The following is a 20,126-nucleotide window of genomic DNA, read 5'->3' on the forward strand; positions in this document are numbered from 1 at the left end:
AGTGCTGTATCATCAGCGAACAACAACTGACTCACTTCCCAAGCTCTCTCATCCACAACAGACTTCATACTTGCCCCTCTTTCCAAAACTCTTGCATTCACCTCCCTAACAACCCCATCCATAAACACATTAAACAACCATGGAGACATCACACACCCCTGCCGCAAACCTACATTCACTGAGAACCAATCACTTTCCTCTCTTCCTACACGTACACATGCCTTACATCCTCGATAAAAACTTTTCACTGCTTCTAACAACTTGCCTCCCACACCATATATTCTTAATACCTTCCACAGAGCATCTCTATCACCTCTATCATATGCCTTCTCCAGATCCATAAATGCTACATACAAATCCATTTGCTTTTCTAAGTATTTCTCACATACATTCTTCAAAGCAAACACCTGATCCACACTTCCTCTACCACTTCTGAAACCACACTGCTCTTCCCTAATCTGATGCCCTGTACATGCCTTCACCCTCTCAATCAATACCCTCCCATATAATTTACAAGGAATACTCAACAAACTTTTTATCTTTATTCTTTTTTTTTATATACTTTGTCGCTGTCTCCCGCATTTGCGAGGTAGCGCAAGGAAACAGGCGAAAGAAATGGCCCAACCCCCCCCCCATACACATGTATATACATACGTCCACACACGCAAATATACATACCTACACAGCTTTCCATGGTTTACCCCAGACGCTTCACATGCCCTGATTCAATCCACTGACAGCACGTCAACCCCCGTATACCACATCGCTCCAATTCACTCTATTCCTTGCCCTCCTTTCACCCTCCTGCATGTTCAGGCCCCGATCACACAAAATCTTTTTCACTCCATCTTTCCACCTCCAATTTGGTCTCCCTCTTCTCCTCGTTCCCTCCACCTCCGACACATATATCCTCTTGGTCAATCTTTCCTCACTCATTCTCTCCATGTGCCCAAACCACTTCAAAACACCCTCTTCTGCTCTCTCAACCACGCTCTTTTTATTTCCACACATCTCTCTTACCCTTACGTTACTCACTCAATCAAACCACCTCACACCACACATTGTCCTCAAACATCTCATTTCCAGCACATCCATCCTCCTGCGCATAACTCTATCCATAGCCCACGCCTCGCAACCATACAACATTGTTGGAACCACTATTCCTTCAAACATACCCATTTTTGCTTTCCGAGATAATGTTCTCGACTTCCACACATTCTTCAAGGCCCCCAGAATTTTCGCCCCCTCCCCCACCCTATGATCCACTTCCGCTTCCATGGTTCCATCCGCTGCCAGATCCACTCCCAGATATCTAAAACACTTCACTTCCTCCAGTTTTTCTCCATTCAAACTCACCTCCCAATTGACTTGACCCTCAACCCTACTGTACCTAATAACCTTGCTCTTATTCACATTTACTCTTAACTTTCTTCTTCACACACTTTACCAAACTCAGTCACCAGCTTCTGCAGTTTCTCACATGAATCAGCCACCAGCGCTGTATCATCAGCGAACAACAACTGACTCACTTCCAAGCTCTCTCATCCCCAACAGACTTCATACTTGCCCCTCTTTCCAAAACTCTTGCATTTACCTCCCTAACAACCCCATCCATAAACAAATTAAACAACCATGGAGACATCACACACCCCTGCCGCAAACCTACATTCACTGAGAACCAATCACTTTCCTCTCTTCCTACACGTACACATGCCTTACATCCTCGATAAAAACTTTTCACTGCTTCTAACAACTTTCCTCCCACACCATATATTCTTAATACCTTCCACAGAGCATCTCTATCAACTCTATCATATGCCTTCTCCAGATCCATAAATGCTACATACAAATCCATTTGCTTTTCTAAGTATTTCTCACATACATTCTTCAAAGCAAACACCTGATCCACACATCCTCTACCACTTCTGAAACCACACTGCTCTTCCCCAATCTGATGCTCTGTACATGCCTTCACCCTCTCAATCAATACCCTTATGCCTCTGTAATTTGAGCACTCACTCTTATCCCCTTTGCCTTTGTACAATGGCACTACGCACGCATTCAGCCAATCCTCAGGCACCTCACCATGAGTCATACATACATTAAATAACCTTACCCACCAGTCAATAATACAGTCACCCCCTTTTTTAATAAATTCCACTGCAATACCATCCAAACCTGCTGCCTTGCCGGCTTTCATGTTCCGCAAAGTTTTTACTACCTCTTCTCTGTTTACCAAATCATTTTCCCTAACCCTCTCACTTTGCACACCACCTCCACCAAAACACCCTATATCTGCCACTCTATCATCAAACACATTCAACAAACCTTCAAAATACTCACTCAATCTCTTTCTCACATCACCACTACTTGTTATCACCTCCCCATTTGCGCCCTTCACTGAAGTTCCCATTTGCTCCCTTGTCTTACGCACTTTATTATAATAATAATAATAATAATAATAATAATAATAATAATAATAATAATAATCAATGTTTCTGATAAGCCATAAAAAAAAAATGAAATTCCACTTGTTCATACCAAATCATTCTAGACAACTATAGAAAAACTTCTAACTCTTCATATAGGCACCAATTATAAAGGAAAAAAAATTAGAAAATTTAGTGCAGTATTCATTATATGTAATACCATCCATTTTCATGTGTGGCAGGGTGGCAATGGGAATGAATAAAGGCAGACAGTATGAATTATGTGCATGTGTATATAGTTATATGTCTGTGTGTGTATATATATGTATACGTTGAGATGTATAGGTATGTATATTTGCGTGTGTGGATGTGTATGTATATACATGTGTATGTGGGTGGGTTGGGCCATTCTTTCATCTGTTTCCTTGCGCTACCTCGCTAACGCGGGAGACAGTGACAAAGCAAAATAAATAAAAAAATACATCCATATGCATTACAGAAATGATCACCTGTGAATAAATAACTGTATCTTACGAGATTCAGTTTTCTTTGGTCACCTGCATATCTGTGAATATGCATACTTTGAGTCAGTATATGTCAAAATTCAGGTGTAAAGCACCAGAAAAATTTAGCATTATAGAAACAAGTGTTACAGTGCACTGTGAATGAACTGCATACCTATAAACAAATCATCTGTGTATTATAAGGTTTGGTGTTCTTTGGTCAACTGTGTATACCGAGATTTGGATGTAAAGCAAAAGACAGGTTCAGCATCATGAAAGAAATAAGCATAACAAAGCAACAAAACTGAACCACATCTCTATGAATGTTACAAGGATTGATGTTCTTTGGTCAACTGCATAACCGTGAATATACATACTGAGTCAGTGTACATCAAGGTTTGGGGATAAAGCACCAGAAAGATTCAGCAACTTTTATGCATCAAAAACAAAAATATGCATTTCCTTTACATTCTCAACAGAGTGAACTGAATGAAAAATGCACAGAGTGACCCCTAACCATATCTATCTTAATTCATTAATTCATTCCCATTTACAAATGGTGGATCAAGTGCATATTCAAAATCCATCTTTGGTGTAAAAAAATAATTCCATCAATGAGGATCCCAACCCCTAAACAGCAAGCTGGCATATGGTAAGGATGTCCAATACCCTGGAATAAACTTGCTATCCTGCTTTAATAAATACACCTGAAAATTACAAGTGCTGGCAAACTTTTGTAACAATCTAATAATGTAATTTTTTGCATGATGAAAAGACCTGGAAACATTTGAGTTTAGAAAAACGCATGGATACATCAAAAGGAAAACATCTTCCCTATGACCTTCTTTTCTGTACTTAAAAGTACACACTCATTAATGACTACAAATGTGCAATTCATCCTAGAGTCTTACACAATGTTACTGACATCTTTCTGCTCTTACTCTGCTATTCTTCGAGAACACAATTCAAAATGTTATATCAGCTGATGGATTTCTCATTTCTCAATTTTTTGGATAAAACTATATATATAATACATAATTGGCTTTAAAGACAAAATACACAAAATATTGTGGATACAGACATGTAATACAAAGGCTGAGCCCTTGTAATCACTGGACACTTCTAAAGACCTTTGTATTTCTATGTATATTCTAAGCAATAGTGAATTCTGCAAAATGATTTATAACTATGTATAAGCTTAAGCTTAGTCTCATCAAGAACATCCTAAAATCATCAGTCAGTGCTGTTAGTGGTCCTAAAAAAGTTAAAACCATTGGGTCAGAGTATTTCAAATATTCATTTTGCTTTGTTGCTGTCTCCCGCGTTAGTGAGGTAGCGCAAGGAAACAGACGAAAGAATGGCCCAACCCACCCTTATACACACTTATATATACATATACACGTCCACAAACGCACATATACATACCTGTACATCTCAACGTATACATCTATATACACAAACAGAAATATACATATATACACATGTACAGAATTCATACTGTCTGCCTTTATTCATTCCCGTCGCCACCCCGCCACACATGAAATGACAACCCCCTCCCCCTGCATGTACACAAGGTAGCACTATGAAAAGACAACAAAGGCAAGGCCACATTCGTTCACACTCAGTCTCTAGCTGTCGTGTATAATGCACTGAAACCACAGCTCCCTTTCCACATCCAGGCCCAACAAAACTTTCCATGGTTTACCCCAGATGCTTCACATGCCCTGGTTCAATCCATTGACAGCATCGACCCGGTATACCACATCGTTCCAATTCAATATTCCTTGCACGCCTTTCATCCTCCTGCATGTTCAGGCCCCAATCACTAAAAATTTTTTTCACTCCATCTTTCCACCTCCAATTTGGTCTCCCACTTCTCCTCGTTCCCTCCACCTCTGACATATATATCTTCTTGGTCAATCTTTCCTCACTCATTCTCTCCATGTGACCAAACCATTTCAAAACATCCTCTTCTGCTCTCTCAACCACACTCTTTTTATTACCACACATCTCTCTTACCCATTTCATTAGTAACTCAATCAAGCCACCTCACACCACATATTGTCCTCAAACATCTCATTTTCAGCGCATCCACCCTCCTCCGCACAACTCTATCTATAGCCCACACCTCGCAACCATATAACATTGTTGGAACCACTATTCCTTCAAACTTACCCATTTTTGCTTTCCAAGATAACATTCTCGAATTCCACACATTTTTCAATGCTCCCAGAACTTTCGCCCCCTCCCCCAACCTATGATTAACTTCCATTTCCATGGTTCCATCCACTCCAAATCCACTCCCAGATATCTAAAACACTTCACTTCCTCCAGTTTTTTCCATTCAAACTTACCTCCCAATTGACTTGTCCCTCAACCCTACTGTACCTAACAACCTTGCTCTTATTCACATTTACCCTCAGCTTTCTTCTTTCACACACTTTACAAAACTTAGTAACCAACTTTTGCAGTTTCTCACCCGGATCAGCCACCAGTGCTACATCACCAGCGAACAACAACTGACTCACTTCCCAAGCTCTCTCATCCACAACAGACTGCATACTTGCCCCTCTTTCCAAAACTCTTGCATTCACCTCCCTGACAACCCCATCCATAAACAAATCAAACAACCACGGGTACAGTACACACCCCTGCCGCAAACCAACGTTCGCTGAGAACAAATCACTTTCCTCTCTTCCTACACGTACACATGCCTTACATCATCGATAAAAACTTTTCGCTGCTTCTAACAACTTGCCTCCCACACCATATATTCTTAATACCTTCCACAGAGCATCTCTATCATATGCCTTCTCCAGATCCATAAATGCTACATACAAAATCCATTTACTTTTCTAAGTATTTCTCACATACATTCTTCAAAGCAAACACCTGATCCACACATCCTCTACCACTTCTGAAACCACACTGCTCTTCCCCAATCTGATGCTCTGTACATGCCTTCACCCTCTCAATCAATACCTCCCATATAAATTCCTAGGAATACCCAACAAACTTATACCTCTGTATATATATATATTTTTTTTTTTTTATACTTTGTCGCTGTCTCCCGCGTTTGCGAGGTAGCGCAAGGAAACAGGCGAAAGAAATGGCCCAACCCCCCCCATACACATGTATATACATACGTCCACACATGCAAATATACATACCTACACAGCTTTCCATGGTTTACCCCAGACGCTTCACATGCCTTGATTCAATCCACTGACAGCACGTCAGCCCAGGTATACCACATCGCTCCAATTCACTCTATTCCTTGCCCTCCTTTCACCCTCCTGCATGTTCAGGCCCCGATCACACAAAATCTTTTTCACTCCATCTTTCCACCTCCAATTTGGTCTCCCTCTTCTCCTTGTTCCCTCCACCTCCGACACATATATCCTCTTGGTCAATCTTTCCTCACTCATCCTCTCCATGTGCCCAAACCACTTCAAAACACCCTCTTCTGCTCTCTCAACCACGCTCTTTTTATTTCCACACATCTCTCTTACCCTTACGTTACTCACTCGATCAAACCACCTCACACCACACATTGTCCTCAAACATCTCATTTCCAGCACATCCATCCTCCTGCGCACAACTCTATCCATAGCCCACGCCTCGCAACCATACAACATTGTTGGAACCACTATTCCTTCAAACATACCCATTTTTGCTTTCCGAGATAATGTTCTCGACTTCCACATTCTTCAAGCCCCCAGAATTTTCGCCCCCTCCCCCACCCTATGATCCACTTCCGCTTCCATGGTTCCATCCACTGCCAGATCCACTCCCAGATATCTAAAACACTTCACTTCCTCCAGCTTTTCTCCATTCAAACTCACCTCCCAATTGACTTGACCCTCAACCCTACTGTACCTAATAACCTTGCTCTTATTCACATTTACTCTTAACTTTCTTCTTCCACACACTTTACCAAACTCAGTCACCAGCTTCTGCAGTTTCTCACATGAATCAGCCACCAGCGCTGTGTCATCAGCGAACAACAACTGACTCACTTCCCAAGCTCTCTCCTCCCCAACAGACTTCATACTTGCCCCTCTTTCCAAAACTCTTGCATTTACCTCCCTAACAACCCCATCCATAAACAAATTAAACAACCATGGAGACATCACACACCCCTGCCGCAAACCTACATTCACTGAGAACCAATCACTTTCCTCCCTTCCTACACGTACACATGCCTTACATCCTCGATAAAAACTTTTCACTGCTTCCAACAACTTGCCTCCCACACCATATATTCTTAATACCTTCCACAGAGCATCTCTATCACCTCTATCATATGCCTTCTCCAGATCCATAAATGCTACATACAAATCCATTTGCTTTTCTAAGTATTTCTCACATACATTCTTCAAAGCAAACACCTGATCCACACATCCTCTACCACTTCTGAAACCACACTGCTCTTCCCCAATCTGATGCTCTGTACATGCCTTCACCCTCTCAATCAATACCCTCCCATATAATTTACCAGGAATACTCAACAAACTTATACCTCTGTAATTTGAGCACTCACTCTTATCCCCTTTGCCTTTGTACAATGGCACTATGCACGCATTCCGCCAATCCTCAGGCACCTCACCATGAGTCATACTTACATTAAATAACCTTACCAACCAGTCAACAATACAGTCACCCCCTTTTTTAATAAATTCCACTGCAATACCATCCAAACCTGCTGCCTTGCCGGCTTTCATCTTCCGCAAAGCTTTCACTACCTCTTCTCTGTTTACCAAATCATTTTCCCTAACCCTCTCACTTTGCACACCACCTCCACCAAAACACCCTATATCTGCCACTCTATCATCAAACACATTCAACAAACCTTCAAAATACTCACTCCATCTCCTTCTCACATCACCACTACTTATTATCACCTCCCCATTTGCGCCCTTCACTGAAGTTCCCATTTGCTCCCTTGTCTTACGCACTTTATTTACCTCCTTCCAGAACATCTTTTTATTCTCCCTAAAATTTAATGATACTCTCTCACCCCAACTCTCATTTGCCCTTTTTTTCACCTCTTGCACCTTTCTCTTGACCTCCTGTCTCTTTCTTTTATACATCTCCCACTCAATTGCATTTTCTCCCTGCAAAAATCGTCCAAATGCCTCTCTCTTCTCTTTCACTAATACTCTTACTTCTTCATCCCACCACTCACTACCCTTTCTAATCAACCCACCTCCCACTCTTCTCATGCCACAAGCATCTTTTGCGCAATCCATCACTGATTCCCTAAATACATCCCATTCCTCCCCACTCCCCTTACTTCCATTGTTCTCACCTTTTTCCATTCTGTACTCAGTCTCTCCTGGTACTTCCTCACACAGGTCTCCTTCTCAAGCTCACTTACTCTCACCACCCTCTTCACCCCAACATTCACTCTTCTTTTCTGAAAACCCATACAAATCTTCACCTTAGCCTCCACAAGATCTAATGATCAGACATCCCTCCAGTTGCACCTCTCAGCACATTTACATCCAAAAGTCTCTCTTTCGCACGCCTGTCAATTAACACGTAATCCAATAACACTCTCTGGCCATCTCTCCTACTTACATAAGTATACTTATGTATATCTCGCTTTTTAAACCAGGTATTCCCAATCATCAGTCCTTTTTCAGCACATAAATCTACAAGCTCTTCACCATTTCCATTTACATATATTTTTTTTTTGCTTTGTCGCTGTCTCCCGCGTCTGCGAGGTAGCACAAGGAAACAGACGAAAGAAATGGCCCAACCCACCCCCATACACATGTATATACATACGTCCACACACGCAAATATACATACCTACACAGCTTTCCATGGTTTACCCCAGACGCTTCACATGCCTTGATTCAATCCACTGACAGCACGTCAACCCCGGTATACCACATCGATCCAATTCACTCTATTCCTTGCCCTCCTTTCACCCTCCTGCATGTTCAGGCCCCAATCACACGAAATCTTTTTCACTCCATCTTTCCACCTCCAATTTGGTCTCCCTCTTCTCCTCGTTCCCTCCACCTCCGACACATATATCCTCTTGGTCAATCTTTCCTCACTCATTCTCTCCATGTGCCCAAACCATTTCAAAACACCCTCTTCTGCTCTCTCAACCACGCTCTTTTTATTTCCACACATCTCTCTTACCCTTACGTTACTTACTCGATCAAACCACCTCACACCACACATTGTCCTCAAACATCTCATTTCCAGCACATCCATCCTCCTGCGCACAACTCTATCCATAGCCCACGCCTCGCAACCATACAACATTGTTGGAACCACTATTCCTTCAAACATACCCATTTTTGCTTTCCGAGATAATGTTCTCGACTTCCACACATTCTTCAAGGCTCCCAGAATTTTCGCCCCTCCCCCACCCTATGATCCACTTCCGCTTCCATGGTTCCATCCGCTGCCAGATCCACTCCCAGATATCTAAAACACTTCACTTCCTCCAGTTTTTCTCCATTCAAACTCACCTCCCAATTGACTTGACCCTCAACCCTACTGTACCTAATAACCTTGCTCTTATTCACATTTACTCTTAACTTTCTTCTTTCACACACTTTACCAAACTCAGTCACCAGCTTCTGCAGTTTCTCACATGAATCAGCCACCAGCGCTGTATCATCAGCGAACAACAACTGACTCACTTCCCAAGCTCTCTCATCCCCAACAGACTTCATACTTGCCCCTCTTTCCAAAACTCTTGCATTCACCTCCCTAACAACCCCATCCATAAACAAATTAATCAACCATGGAGACATCACACACCCCTGCCGCAAACCTACATTCACTTAGAACCAATCACTTTCCTCTCTTCCTACACGTACACATGCCTTACATCCTCGATAAAAACTTTTCACTGCTTCTAACAACTTGCTACCCACACCATATATTCTTAATACCTTCCACAGAGCATCTCTATCAACTCTATCATATGCCTTCTCCAGATCCATAAATGCTACATACAAATCCATTTGCTTTTCTAAGTATTTCTCACATACATTCTTCAAAGCAAACACCTGATCCACACATCCTCTACCACTTCTGAAACCACACTGCTCTTCCCCAATCTGATGCTCTGTACATGCCTTCACCCTCTCAATCAATACCCTCCCATATAATGTACCAGGAATACTCAACAAACTTATACCTCTGTAATTTGAGCACTCACTCTTATCCCCTTTGCACAATGGCACTACACATATATACAAAATATGCTTGATCTATAATAAAGGAGAGTATTTGCGAGAGATAATGGATGCTCATGACCTGTTGATAAAATACTTGTTCTATTCAGACTGACAGTGCTGTAGTATGAGTTCAAAAGAAGATAACAGCACAATGGTTTGCAGAATGTTACAAAGAGTGTGATACTTTAGTTAAGGCAGTATTGTTAGAGATACTCCTTGGATGACCTGGTATCCTTGAAGATGTTGGGTAATATGAAGCAGGGGGGAGGCCTTGGTGAGCAACAGATCTCTGACTGAGAAGGTTTTCAGTCTGAAGATGGAGCATTCCTATAACTCCTACAGCTTATCTGTAGTCTATCATTTGCTCTATTTCGGTTGTCCAGCAACCTCTTTCTCCTCTTGAATATTTAGTAGAGGATAAAATATGTAAGTGTATATCAAATCCTGTTTTGGTAAATTCCATAGTTATAAAATAAGTTGAGAGTGTTTACAAAAAAGGATATCTCCAAGTTGTCTCATTGCTCACATGTGGGCCACAACAAGAGGATGTACTGAGATCTCATGCGAACTTTCATACCAGATTCTAACAAAGTAAATCAGGTTTGGATAACCCACCAGATAATATACATCTTGTTTGTAAGATGGTTATGAATGCTAGTATCTCACATCGTTTTTTAATTTAGTCCTACAGAGTTTGGGATTACGATTTCCACTTGAGTGTCTATTCATAATTACTTTAGGACCAGTTTCTAAGAGAGAGTCGTAATGTTATCCACCCAATAACACCTACGAAAAAGAATCAGGTGTTAGAAACATATTCTACTCTGTCTCCAACAAAAGAAACTTCAGGGCCAAAAAGAGTATCTAGTTTTCAAAAGTCTATCAGGTAAAAATTCTTCAAAAAAAGGATACAGACAGCATATCATTGTAAAATCAGAAATGGAATGCCTCCATCTTCATGATGATTCAAGTAATGAGATTTTTGTGACTTGAGGAGACAGAATCAAAGTCAAATCAATAGCAATATGGTGAAGCTTGACTTGCTGGTGTAAAACAGCACTAACATTTCCATATTAGAGGAAAGACAAGTGGCCTGGGAGATATCCCTGAAGCACTTGATAAGCAATCTCTTTGATATCTGATGAAGCATTACTAAGAACTTAGTTTCCAGTTTCTACAGCTACTGTTAAACCACATGGTAAGTATTTTCTGAATAACATAGTACTCAGGGTAGGGCAAAACTAGAATTTTCAGTGATTGACAGCTGCCACTAAATATCCACTTACTGCATGACAAAACTAGTTTTAAGAAACAAGAGAAATCTGATTCTTGAGATATGCTATTCACATGAAACAACATAATCATATCAATCTTTTAAATCTGGTATCCTTGTTTTTGAATCTTCATGAAATCCACCCAGCAGAGCTTATCTAATGGTGCAGAAAAGATATTGTATCAATACCTAACAGTAGTGATCTTGACCTCAGGACTTTTAATGAATAGAAATATTCCTTACTCAAAAGGTAAAATGCATGCCATGTCTAGGTGAAATCCATCCAGCTGAACTGCAATAAGGAGTCAAAATCATCTAAAAGTGTGGCATTACTAAGTGACATAGTATCCACTTCCTACAGCAGCTGTTAAAACCAACTGATAGGTATTTTATGAATACCTTTGACCTGATCTTAAAGGGGAACACATACCAAGTTCTAATAAAATCCACCCAGCACAATTTTAGCTGTTGTATGAAAACTAGCATGCCTTGACTTTAACCTTTTACCTTTAGACCTAGAAATCAAAAGGAGCCTTGCTTTCCCAATGATATGAAGAGGCAACATCACCAGATGTCAGACTGGTATGAAATGAGGAAACTTAATAGTGGACCATCCATCTATAACCTGCATAGGTATGGTTCAATAAACTATGTAGTAAGTGACAAAGATTTTCTAATTTCCAACCAATCAGAGACCATTTAGCCCCATGGTGGCCATATTTGATGCTGTACCAGAAAAAACAAAGACACTGATACAAGACCATCCATGCATCATCTCTACAAACTTTCATTTCAAATGAACCAGTAACTTGTGTGAAGACTAAACAATGAAAAGTTTATAAGCAAACTACAATAGAAAACAGCTCATCATAGACCATTCTGACTTGTAGTAGCCATATCTGATGCTGGCTAGCATTAAATGAAAGACCATGAGAAAGAACCATCCAAAGATCATTTCTGCAAAGTTCTGATTCAGTTGATCTATTACTTTATGAGAAAAGGATTAATTGTGAAAAGTTTACACACATAAAATGAGAAATGACGATGGATGCAATGAAATAAGCTCACAACATGAGCTACATAGATGAAAAAAAAAAAAATTATGATCACAGTCTAAACTAAGACAGACCTCATATACTCACAGCTCCTGGGGATGCTCTGGGTGGGACTGCTGGTGGAGCACCAAGAAAACTACTCCGACCTGGGAACAAATGTAGACAGTTAAACAAAAAACAACACATTATCCAAAGTAATTTCAATTTCTTTTTTATGAAAAAGCATTTTATCACGCCAATGAAGAAAGGGATGCTTCTACATTATTCTATGGACTGAATTTTTCCCTTGGGTGTTACAATCAATATCAGCCTAACTGTCATATTTGTTTTACAAAATACTCTTAGATGTTAAATCTGAAGATATCTAGAAACTAAATCCTCAATATCCAGGCTTCATATTGTCTGGAGGGCAACTCCATAAAATGCATTTTTGTTATCAAGAGCACCATAACATAATTCTTCTTTTCAGTTTCATTATAAATAATGTTATGAAGAAATCAACACAATAACATTTGGTTCACTTAAATCAGATCAAAATACAGTTGTTTTTCTTTCTATATATTCGCCACACACTCCCAGGTATCAATGTGCAATGCATCACTGCGTATCATATCACTTTCTATATTACAGAGTTCCCTTGCCAACTGCAGGTTGTGTTCCTGAAAAACCCCTTGGCTGGCAAACTGCAGTGGACAAGTTTCTAACGTAAGAAAAACAGAGGAAGAATGCATGGAATGGTGTATGTGAAGGACGCAAGTAAAGACAGGGATTAGTGGAGACTCTTTTATCTTTCCTGGAAATAATGAACATCAGAGATTTATATAGATAGATAGAATAACGTCTTGGGAAACAAAAATAGGGGGAGTGACCCCAAGAGACATATCTTAAGTCCTATCATGGGCACTTTCAAATTAAAAAACAAAGATTTTACAACTCAAAAGCAACATTATCAATCAACAAAAGTATAAAGAAATTATGAAAAAAATGTACAGAAAAGGAATAATGATACAGTACTGTACAAAATGATGACAACACATCAACACTAATGCTTGGTCTCTGTACTCCTATAAAGGAGCCAGCCAGCAATGCCACTCAAAAGGCTGCTTCAATTTTCTTTATGATTCACACTGTTGGCTTACTGACACTAAAATGACTATTAAAAGACACTACTATCACTGTATGCAAGGCGATATAGTAAGTCCACTTTTTGTTTTAAAGACATCACTTTCTTTGCTCTCCTTAGGGTGGTATAACTCACATGAGTAGCTTTATATTAAAAGGCCATACCTAAAGACACAATGCACAGTAATTTGTTGAATAACATGTGCTCGGTTAACATGATTTCATTATCAAGCTGTAAGATATAGGTAGGAACACAACACTCCATCTGCCCCTTACTGCATGGTTAGGATATGTGGCATTTTCTAGCCGATTTCAGTTTAAATTCAGTCACCAATGTCATCATGATCAGAATCTCTCATTATGTCACTCACTTAACTCCACAGTTTTAAGAACAAATGAATAATGTAATAATATAGTAATAAGTAATGCTGGTTCCATAAAAACAGAAAAAACTAAGATACAACTAAATGCCACGAAAGTGGTAAAAGGACAAATTATATTAACTGAAATATACCAGAATAACACAAAGTATAGCGTACAGTCTTCCAAAGTTGTGTTCATAGGAGAAAGTTAAACAATTTTAGATATAAAGTAAGAAAAGATCTTCAGTTAGTTTAGGAAGAAATCCATTACTTTGCCCTAGTGCTCTCAAGATATCAGTCTCTCCTATACTGAAATATTTCAAATACTGAAATAGGAAAGTGAAGCTGAAAAAAAAAAACATTTCTATCATGAAATGAAATAACATTATATGAGAATAATGAAGCAACCAAGGAACATGTGATATAGTCTTCAACTTACCCTGGGAGAAATTGAGATCATCTTACTATTCACTTCCATCATGTCTTATTTCTCCCATGTTAAGTTGAAGAATATATCACTTGCTTCTTGGTTGCTTTCTTCTTCTTATGCAATGTTTTCGCCTTTCATAATATTTTTCAACGCACTTTATTGTTTCGATATCTAAGATGTACTTCAGCGCTTGGGAGATCAATCTGGTGAGAGCACTAAGATGAATTATGCTTTTTCTTTGACAGGCTATGAATATCTTCCTATATCAAACACTGTTCTACCAGCTCACTTGAAGTTGACAGCTACACTACTTGTTTATTACCTTCTTTAATTTTCATTTTACAATTTTGGTATTAAAGATATATTTCAGTTTGGGAGACCTACATGGGTAATAATTTTCTGACTGCTACAAATCTTTTCTTCTTTCATTTTAAACCGTGCTCTACCAGCTTATCTGAACACATACTAAGCAAGCTAGATAGCATGTAGTGTGTTATTCCAATATATATTGCATAATTTTGTGCTGATATCCAGCCTTTTTTCATCACATTCATCAGATGTCTTACCAATGTGCTCCTACAAGTTTCTTTTTATTTTTCCCTTAGTAAGTTCCAGACTATATCACTTATTTCTTGGTTGTTTTATCATTCATGTGTGTTCTTTGGTTTCATAAAGAAGAATTATCTTTTTCAATTTACTTTGCTGTTTTGGTCTTATGATGTATTTCTGTTTGGAAAATATAAATTTTTTCTTTGACTAGCTACTAATCTTTTATTTCATATCATTGCTCTACCAACTCATAGGAATACATATTCAAAATCGTTGACAGCATAGTGTGTTCTTCTAGTACAGTATGCCACATTCTGGGTATTGTCTACCAAAAGTGGTAGAGAATCACAAGCTCCTCTTTTTGATAATTCAAATTATTCTCCTTGTATTTATCATGTAATACTATATATATGACATAAAGATGGTATGATGGTAGGATAAAGACAGGCATCTGGAAAGATTTATAACCCATACTTGAGTTAAAAAGGTAAGTGGCTGCCTACCACAAAATACTGGCATCATTAAGCCACTACTGTGATGGGTCTCTCAAGGCTTGGCTAGAAGTAACCTCCAGACACCACAACACTTGCTCAATGGATGGAAAAAATCAATGGATACTCAAAACTCTATGCTACAGTTGGTAAAATGATATCCATTATCTGGAGTGTGGTTTCTCAAAAACATAGTTGACTATACCAAGGAAGAAAACGGACATGTGAATATTTTTCAATTAACAATTGTCTCTCATGCCATAGTAAAGCAGAATCAGGAACAAACAAACAGCGAACTAATTTGCACAAATCTACTCACCAGCTGCCATGTACAAGGTACCAAAACTAACCAATTGTCTTTCCTGCCATAATAAAGCAGAATCAAGAGCAAACAAACAGTGAACTTATTTGCACAAATCTACTCACTAGCTATCATTTATAATGTACCAAAACTAAGCCTACTATCAACACTGAAGCCCTAAGGTTTACCCCAGCAGTACTATACAGTCCACCTGCTGTGCCACATTCCATCTTAAACATGGCTTTCACCACCTCTTCTCTTTTCATCAAACCACTTGCCATGACTCTCACTTCACATACCTCCCTGACCCAAAGACCCAAATCTGCCACCTTACCGCTAAAAACACATTCAACAATCCTTCAACATACTCACTTTATCTCCACTTTACCTTATCATTTCCTGTATTCAACTCCCCATTTACCTCTGCTGTTGTTTCCATTTGTTCTCTTTGTTTTTCTCACACTATCAACTTCTTTACAAAAATTTTTAAATTTCACCTGAAGTTTGCAGACACTCACTCGTGCCAAATCTCATTTTCCTCTTTGGCCCCCAGCTGCTTTCTCTTATACATCTCTCAATTATTTGCACTCCTTTTATGTAAATACTCCTTTTTTTTCATCCACCAACAACTTTACTTCATCCCACCACTCACTACCAATTTTCATCTGCCCACCTCACACCTTCTATATGCCAAACACTTCTCACGCACATGCCAGCACAGTTTCTCCAAATACCTCCCAGTCTCAACCTACTTACCATACCTCAACAACTCCCTAAACTTCAATAATCAATCTCTCCTGGTGTTTCTTCACACAAATCTCTTTTCTGAGCTCCAGACTTTCACCACCCTTTTCTCACACACATCATTTCTTCTCTTCCAAAAACCACCACATCTCTTCACCCTCATCTTCATCAAGTAATGATCAGATATCCCAACTGCTACCCCTTTCAGCACATTCACATCCTAAAGTTTCTCTTTCCATCTTAAACATGGCTTTCACCACCTCTTCTCTTTTCATCAAACCACTTGCCATGACTCTCACTTCACATACCTCCCTGACCCAAAGACCCAAATCTGCCACCTTACCGCTAAAAACACATTCAACAATCCTTCAACATACTCACTTTATCTCCACTTTACCTTATCATTTCCTGTATTCAACTCCCCATTTACCTCTGCTGTTGTTTCCATTTGTTCTCTTTGTTTTTCTCACACTATCAACTTCTTTACAAAAATTTTTAAATTTCACCTGAAGTTTGCACACTCACTCGTGCCAAATCTCATTTTCCTCTTTGGCCCCCAGCTGCTTTCTCTTACACATCTCTCAATTATTTGCACTCCTTTTATGTAAATACTCCTTTTTTTTCATCCACCAACAACTTTACTTCATCCCACCACTCACTACCAATTTTCATCTGCCCACCTCACACCTTCTATATGCCAAACACTTCTCACGCACATGCCAGCACAGTTTCTCCAAATACCTCCCAGTCTCAACCTACTTACCATACCTCAACAACTCCCTAAACTTCAATAATCAATCTCTCCTGGTGTTTCTTCACACAAATCTCTTTTCTGAGCTCCATACTTTCACCACCCTTTTCTCACACACATCATTTCTTCTCTTCCAAAAACCACCACATCTCTTCACCCTCATCTTCATCAAGTAATGATCAGATATCCCAACTGCTACCCCTTTCAGCACATTCACATCCTAAAGTTTCTCTTTTGTATACCTAACAATTACAATGTAATCCAATAACGCCTACTTATCATCCCTCCTACTCACCCACATATATTGATGTTTGTCATTCTTTTTAAACCAGGTATTCCAACCCATCAGTCCTATTTCAGCACACAGTGCTACAAGCTGCTCATTTCTATTCACATTAATGAATATCCATGCCCAATAATTAAGTAGCATCTGCAAAAAAAGTTTGTCTGCCTCCCCCTACATTCTTAAAGGTGATGTCACACTTACATTTTAGTACTTTGTCATCTCTCCTTTGGCCTTGATTACCATCTGTAGATGTCTGGGCATAGCATTAGCAAGGTTCCTGAAGTATTCTAGGTCCATGTTTTGGGTCCACGAGGTCTTGATCAAATGTATGGGATGAGGCACTCGCATGGTGTTGCTGGAAGCAGCTGCCTGATCATGCTTTCTGTGCACCCAGTGTGCCTAGAAATCTCATATGTATCCACATTTTCTCAATCTAGCCAAAAATCGACTTTCTCCTCCTTCAAAAGGAACAATCAACTACCTTGAAGCACAGGTGAAAGAAATATAGAGCCTAGAAGAGAAATTTCCAAAATGAAGTTGCGGACAGTAAGAGTAGAGAAAGAACATCCTTCCCTAAATATAACTTCTGGCTATCTAGAGGGAAGGATGCTGGTGCTTACATCACCTAAAACACTAGTCTCGGAGACCATTTGTTCAATAATTTCACCCTGAGAGCATCATATACTTGTACCACAAAAACCTTAGCCATGTATTGCCTCTGAAAATATATGGGGGAGGGGGTTTGGACAGTTTTTTTTTTTTCTTTTTTGCAAACAAACACTGTATACTCAACTACCATATCACCCACTTTCCCATTCAAATCATACATCGTTAACAACAGCTCTACGACACTATACAAAGGCAAGGGGAACAAAGTGAGGGTTCAAATTACCAAATTACAAGAGCAAGAGATAGAAGTAGTAGGTAAGAACATTTAGGCAGGAGCATTTGGTAGAACCATTAGATAGAAGTAGAAGGTATGAACATCAGGCAGAATCATTAGGTCTCAGAGGGAGTCACTAGGAACATTAGGTGGAAGCCTCTGCAAACATTGCACTCGAGGTACCCTCCGCAAGTAGCCTGTTACGGGTGAGGCGCTAAGGGTGAAGCAGCACTGTTATGGAGTCTCTATTGCCATGGCCATCCCCTTGAGGAAGTTCTAGTTGGGGACAGACATCACAGATTGATAGATAAAGGGCTTACAAGGGTCAAGTTCATTCAATATCCTTTCTATCTATCTACATCTCTGAAGCCTGTTCCAATTGGAACTCCATCAAAGGGGTGGCCAAGGCAATAGAGTTAACATAACAAGTGAATTTCAGAGCCGTTTCTTAGCCTTTAGTGCCTCACTCTTAACAGGCCACTAGCAGAGGGCAACTTTAGCACAGTGTTTGCTGAGGCTCCATTTAATTGCCTGATTATATCATTTCTGTAATCTCCCTCCTGCCTTGGGGATGCTGACTTTATTGTCCTACACAGTGAGAGCACAACTGTCCTGTTCAATCCTTGCCATTTCAACTTTTCCATCAAATCTTACCCAAGCTTACTTAATTGTCATGTCTCTTACTGCATCCACTGCCTCCAAAATGGTCATGCACATTCTATTTCACCTATCTGTTTGTTTCAAGATTTATAGGCTTGTGTTCTTCAGTTATTTACATCTCTGCTAAGCAATCATATTCCACTTTGAAATACTGCTTTGGCTTTTCTGTATCCTTCTCTACTTATGTACCAGTGATGAGTGCATCTTCCAGTTTTTTAGTTTTAATCATGCTCTACCATAATTCTGATCAACTTGTATACCTCTTATTTCTTTCTAGCATTTCTCAATATCCCTAGCATAGCCCTTCATGTTCTTGAATTTGTCCTCTGGATCCCCCTCCGTACATTTTTGCACATTTTGTGGTATAGACCTCCAGCATTTTCAACATATTCCAAGTAACATATTCACAGAAGCTTATTCACTCTCATATTAACCACAAAGTTGGAGTCATCAGCAGTTTGGTGTCCAATGGCATTCTTGCATCATCAATATCCCTTGACAAACCCTTAAAATCAAAATATTCCTTCATTGTCTAATTTACCTTTATAATCTTCCTATCAACTCACATGTAGTTTAAATTTTCCTAAAACATATTAGGAGATTGCCTTGGGCTTCCAAAAACAGGCTCACCCTGCTGTAGTCTGTTCTGGCTCTTCAGGCCTGGTTCATGCAGTATGGCTGACCTTACTGTGCTCTAAAATATCTACATAGAAGTTTTATAGCTTTGTTCTTCAAAATTACTTGAAGAACTAAAAGTTCAGTGGTAGAGACTACATTTATCAATCAGTTAACTTGATTATTTTTCTCTTATCTTCTCTCTTTTCACTATGTTTCACCAACCTCTGAAATCCTAGCATTGTCTCCTAATAATCTGACCTATCTTAGTGAGTACCTTGTGGTTAGTTAAAAAGTACTGGATGATAGGTTTCCTAACAAACAAAATCAGCAACTGATGTTTAGTGCTATCTATTCAAAAATCCCTCAGTAATGTTGAATTCTTTACAACACATTTACTCTTTCTCCCATAATTTTCAGTGATCCAAAAGCAGTCCAGGGTCCCCTGAATATTCCTCTCT

General features: G+C 39.5%; 1 protein-coding gene across 4 annotated transcripts in view; it reads right to left on the bottom strand.

Moving 5' to 3' along the window:
- Reps (RALBP1 associated Eps domain containing) overlaps nucleotides 1-20,126 on the bottom strand; it is a 246,332-nt gene that overhangs the window by 31,942 nt on the left and 194,264 nt on the right. For all 4 annotated transcript variants that reach the window (XM_071682715.1, XM_071682712.1, XM_071682713.1 and 1 more), the window contains one exon: nucleotides 12,559-12,617. In XM_071682715.1, coding sequence (XP_071538816.1) covers nucleotides 12,559-12,617 — 59 coding nt within the window. The remainder of the gene's footprint in view (nucleotides 1-12,558; nucleotides 12,618-20,126) is intronic.

The sequence above is a fragment of the Panulirus ornatus genome, chromosome 34, assembly GCF_036320965.1.
Source record: "Panulirus ornatus isolate Po-2019 chromosome 34, ASM3632096v1, whole genome shotgun sequence".
Taxonomy (NCBI): domain Eukaryota; kingdom Metazoa; phylum Arthropoda; class Malacostraca; order Decapoda; family Palinuridae; genus Panulirus; species Panulirus ornatus.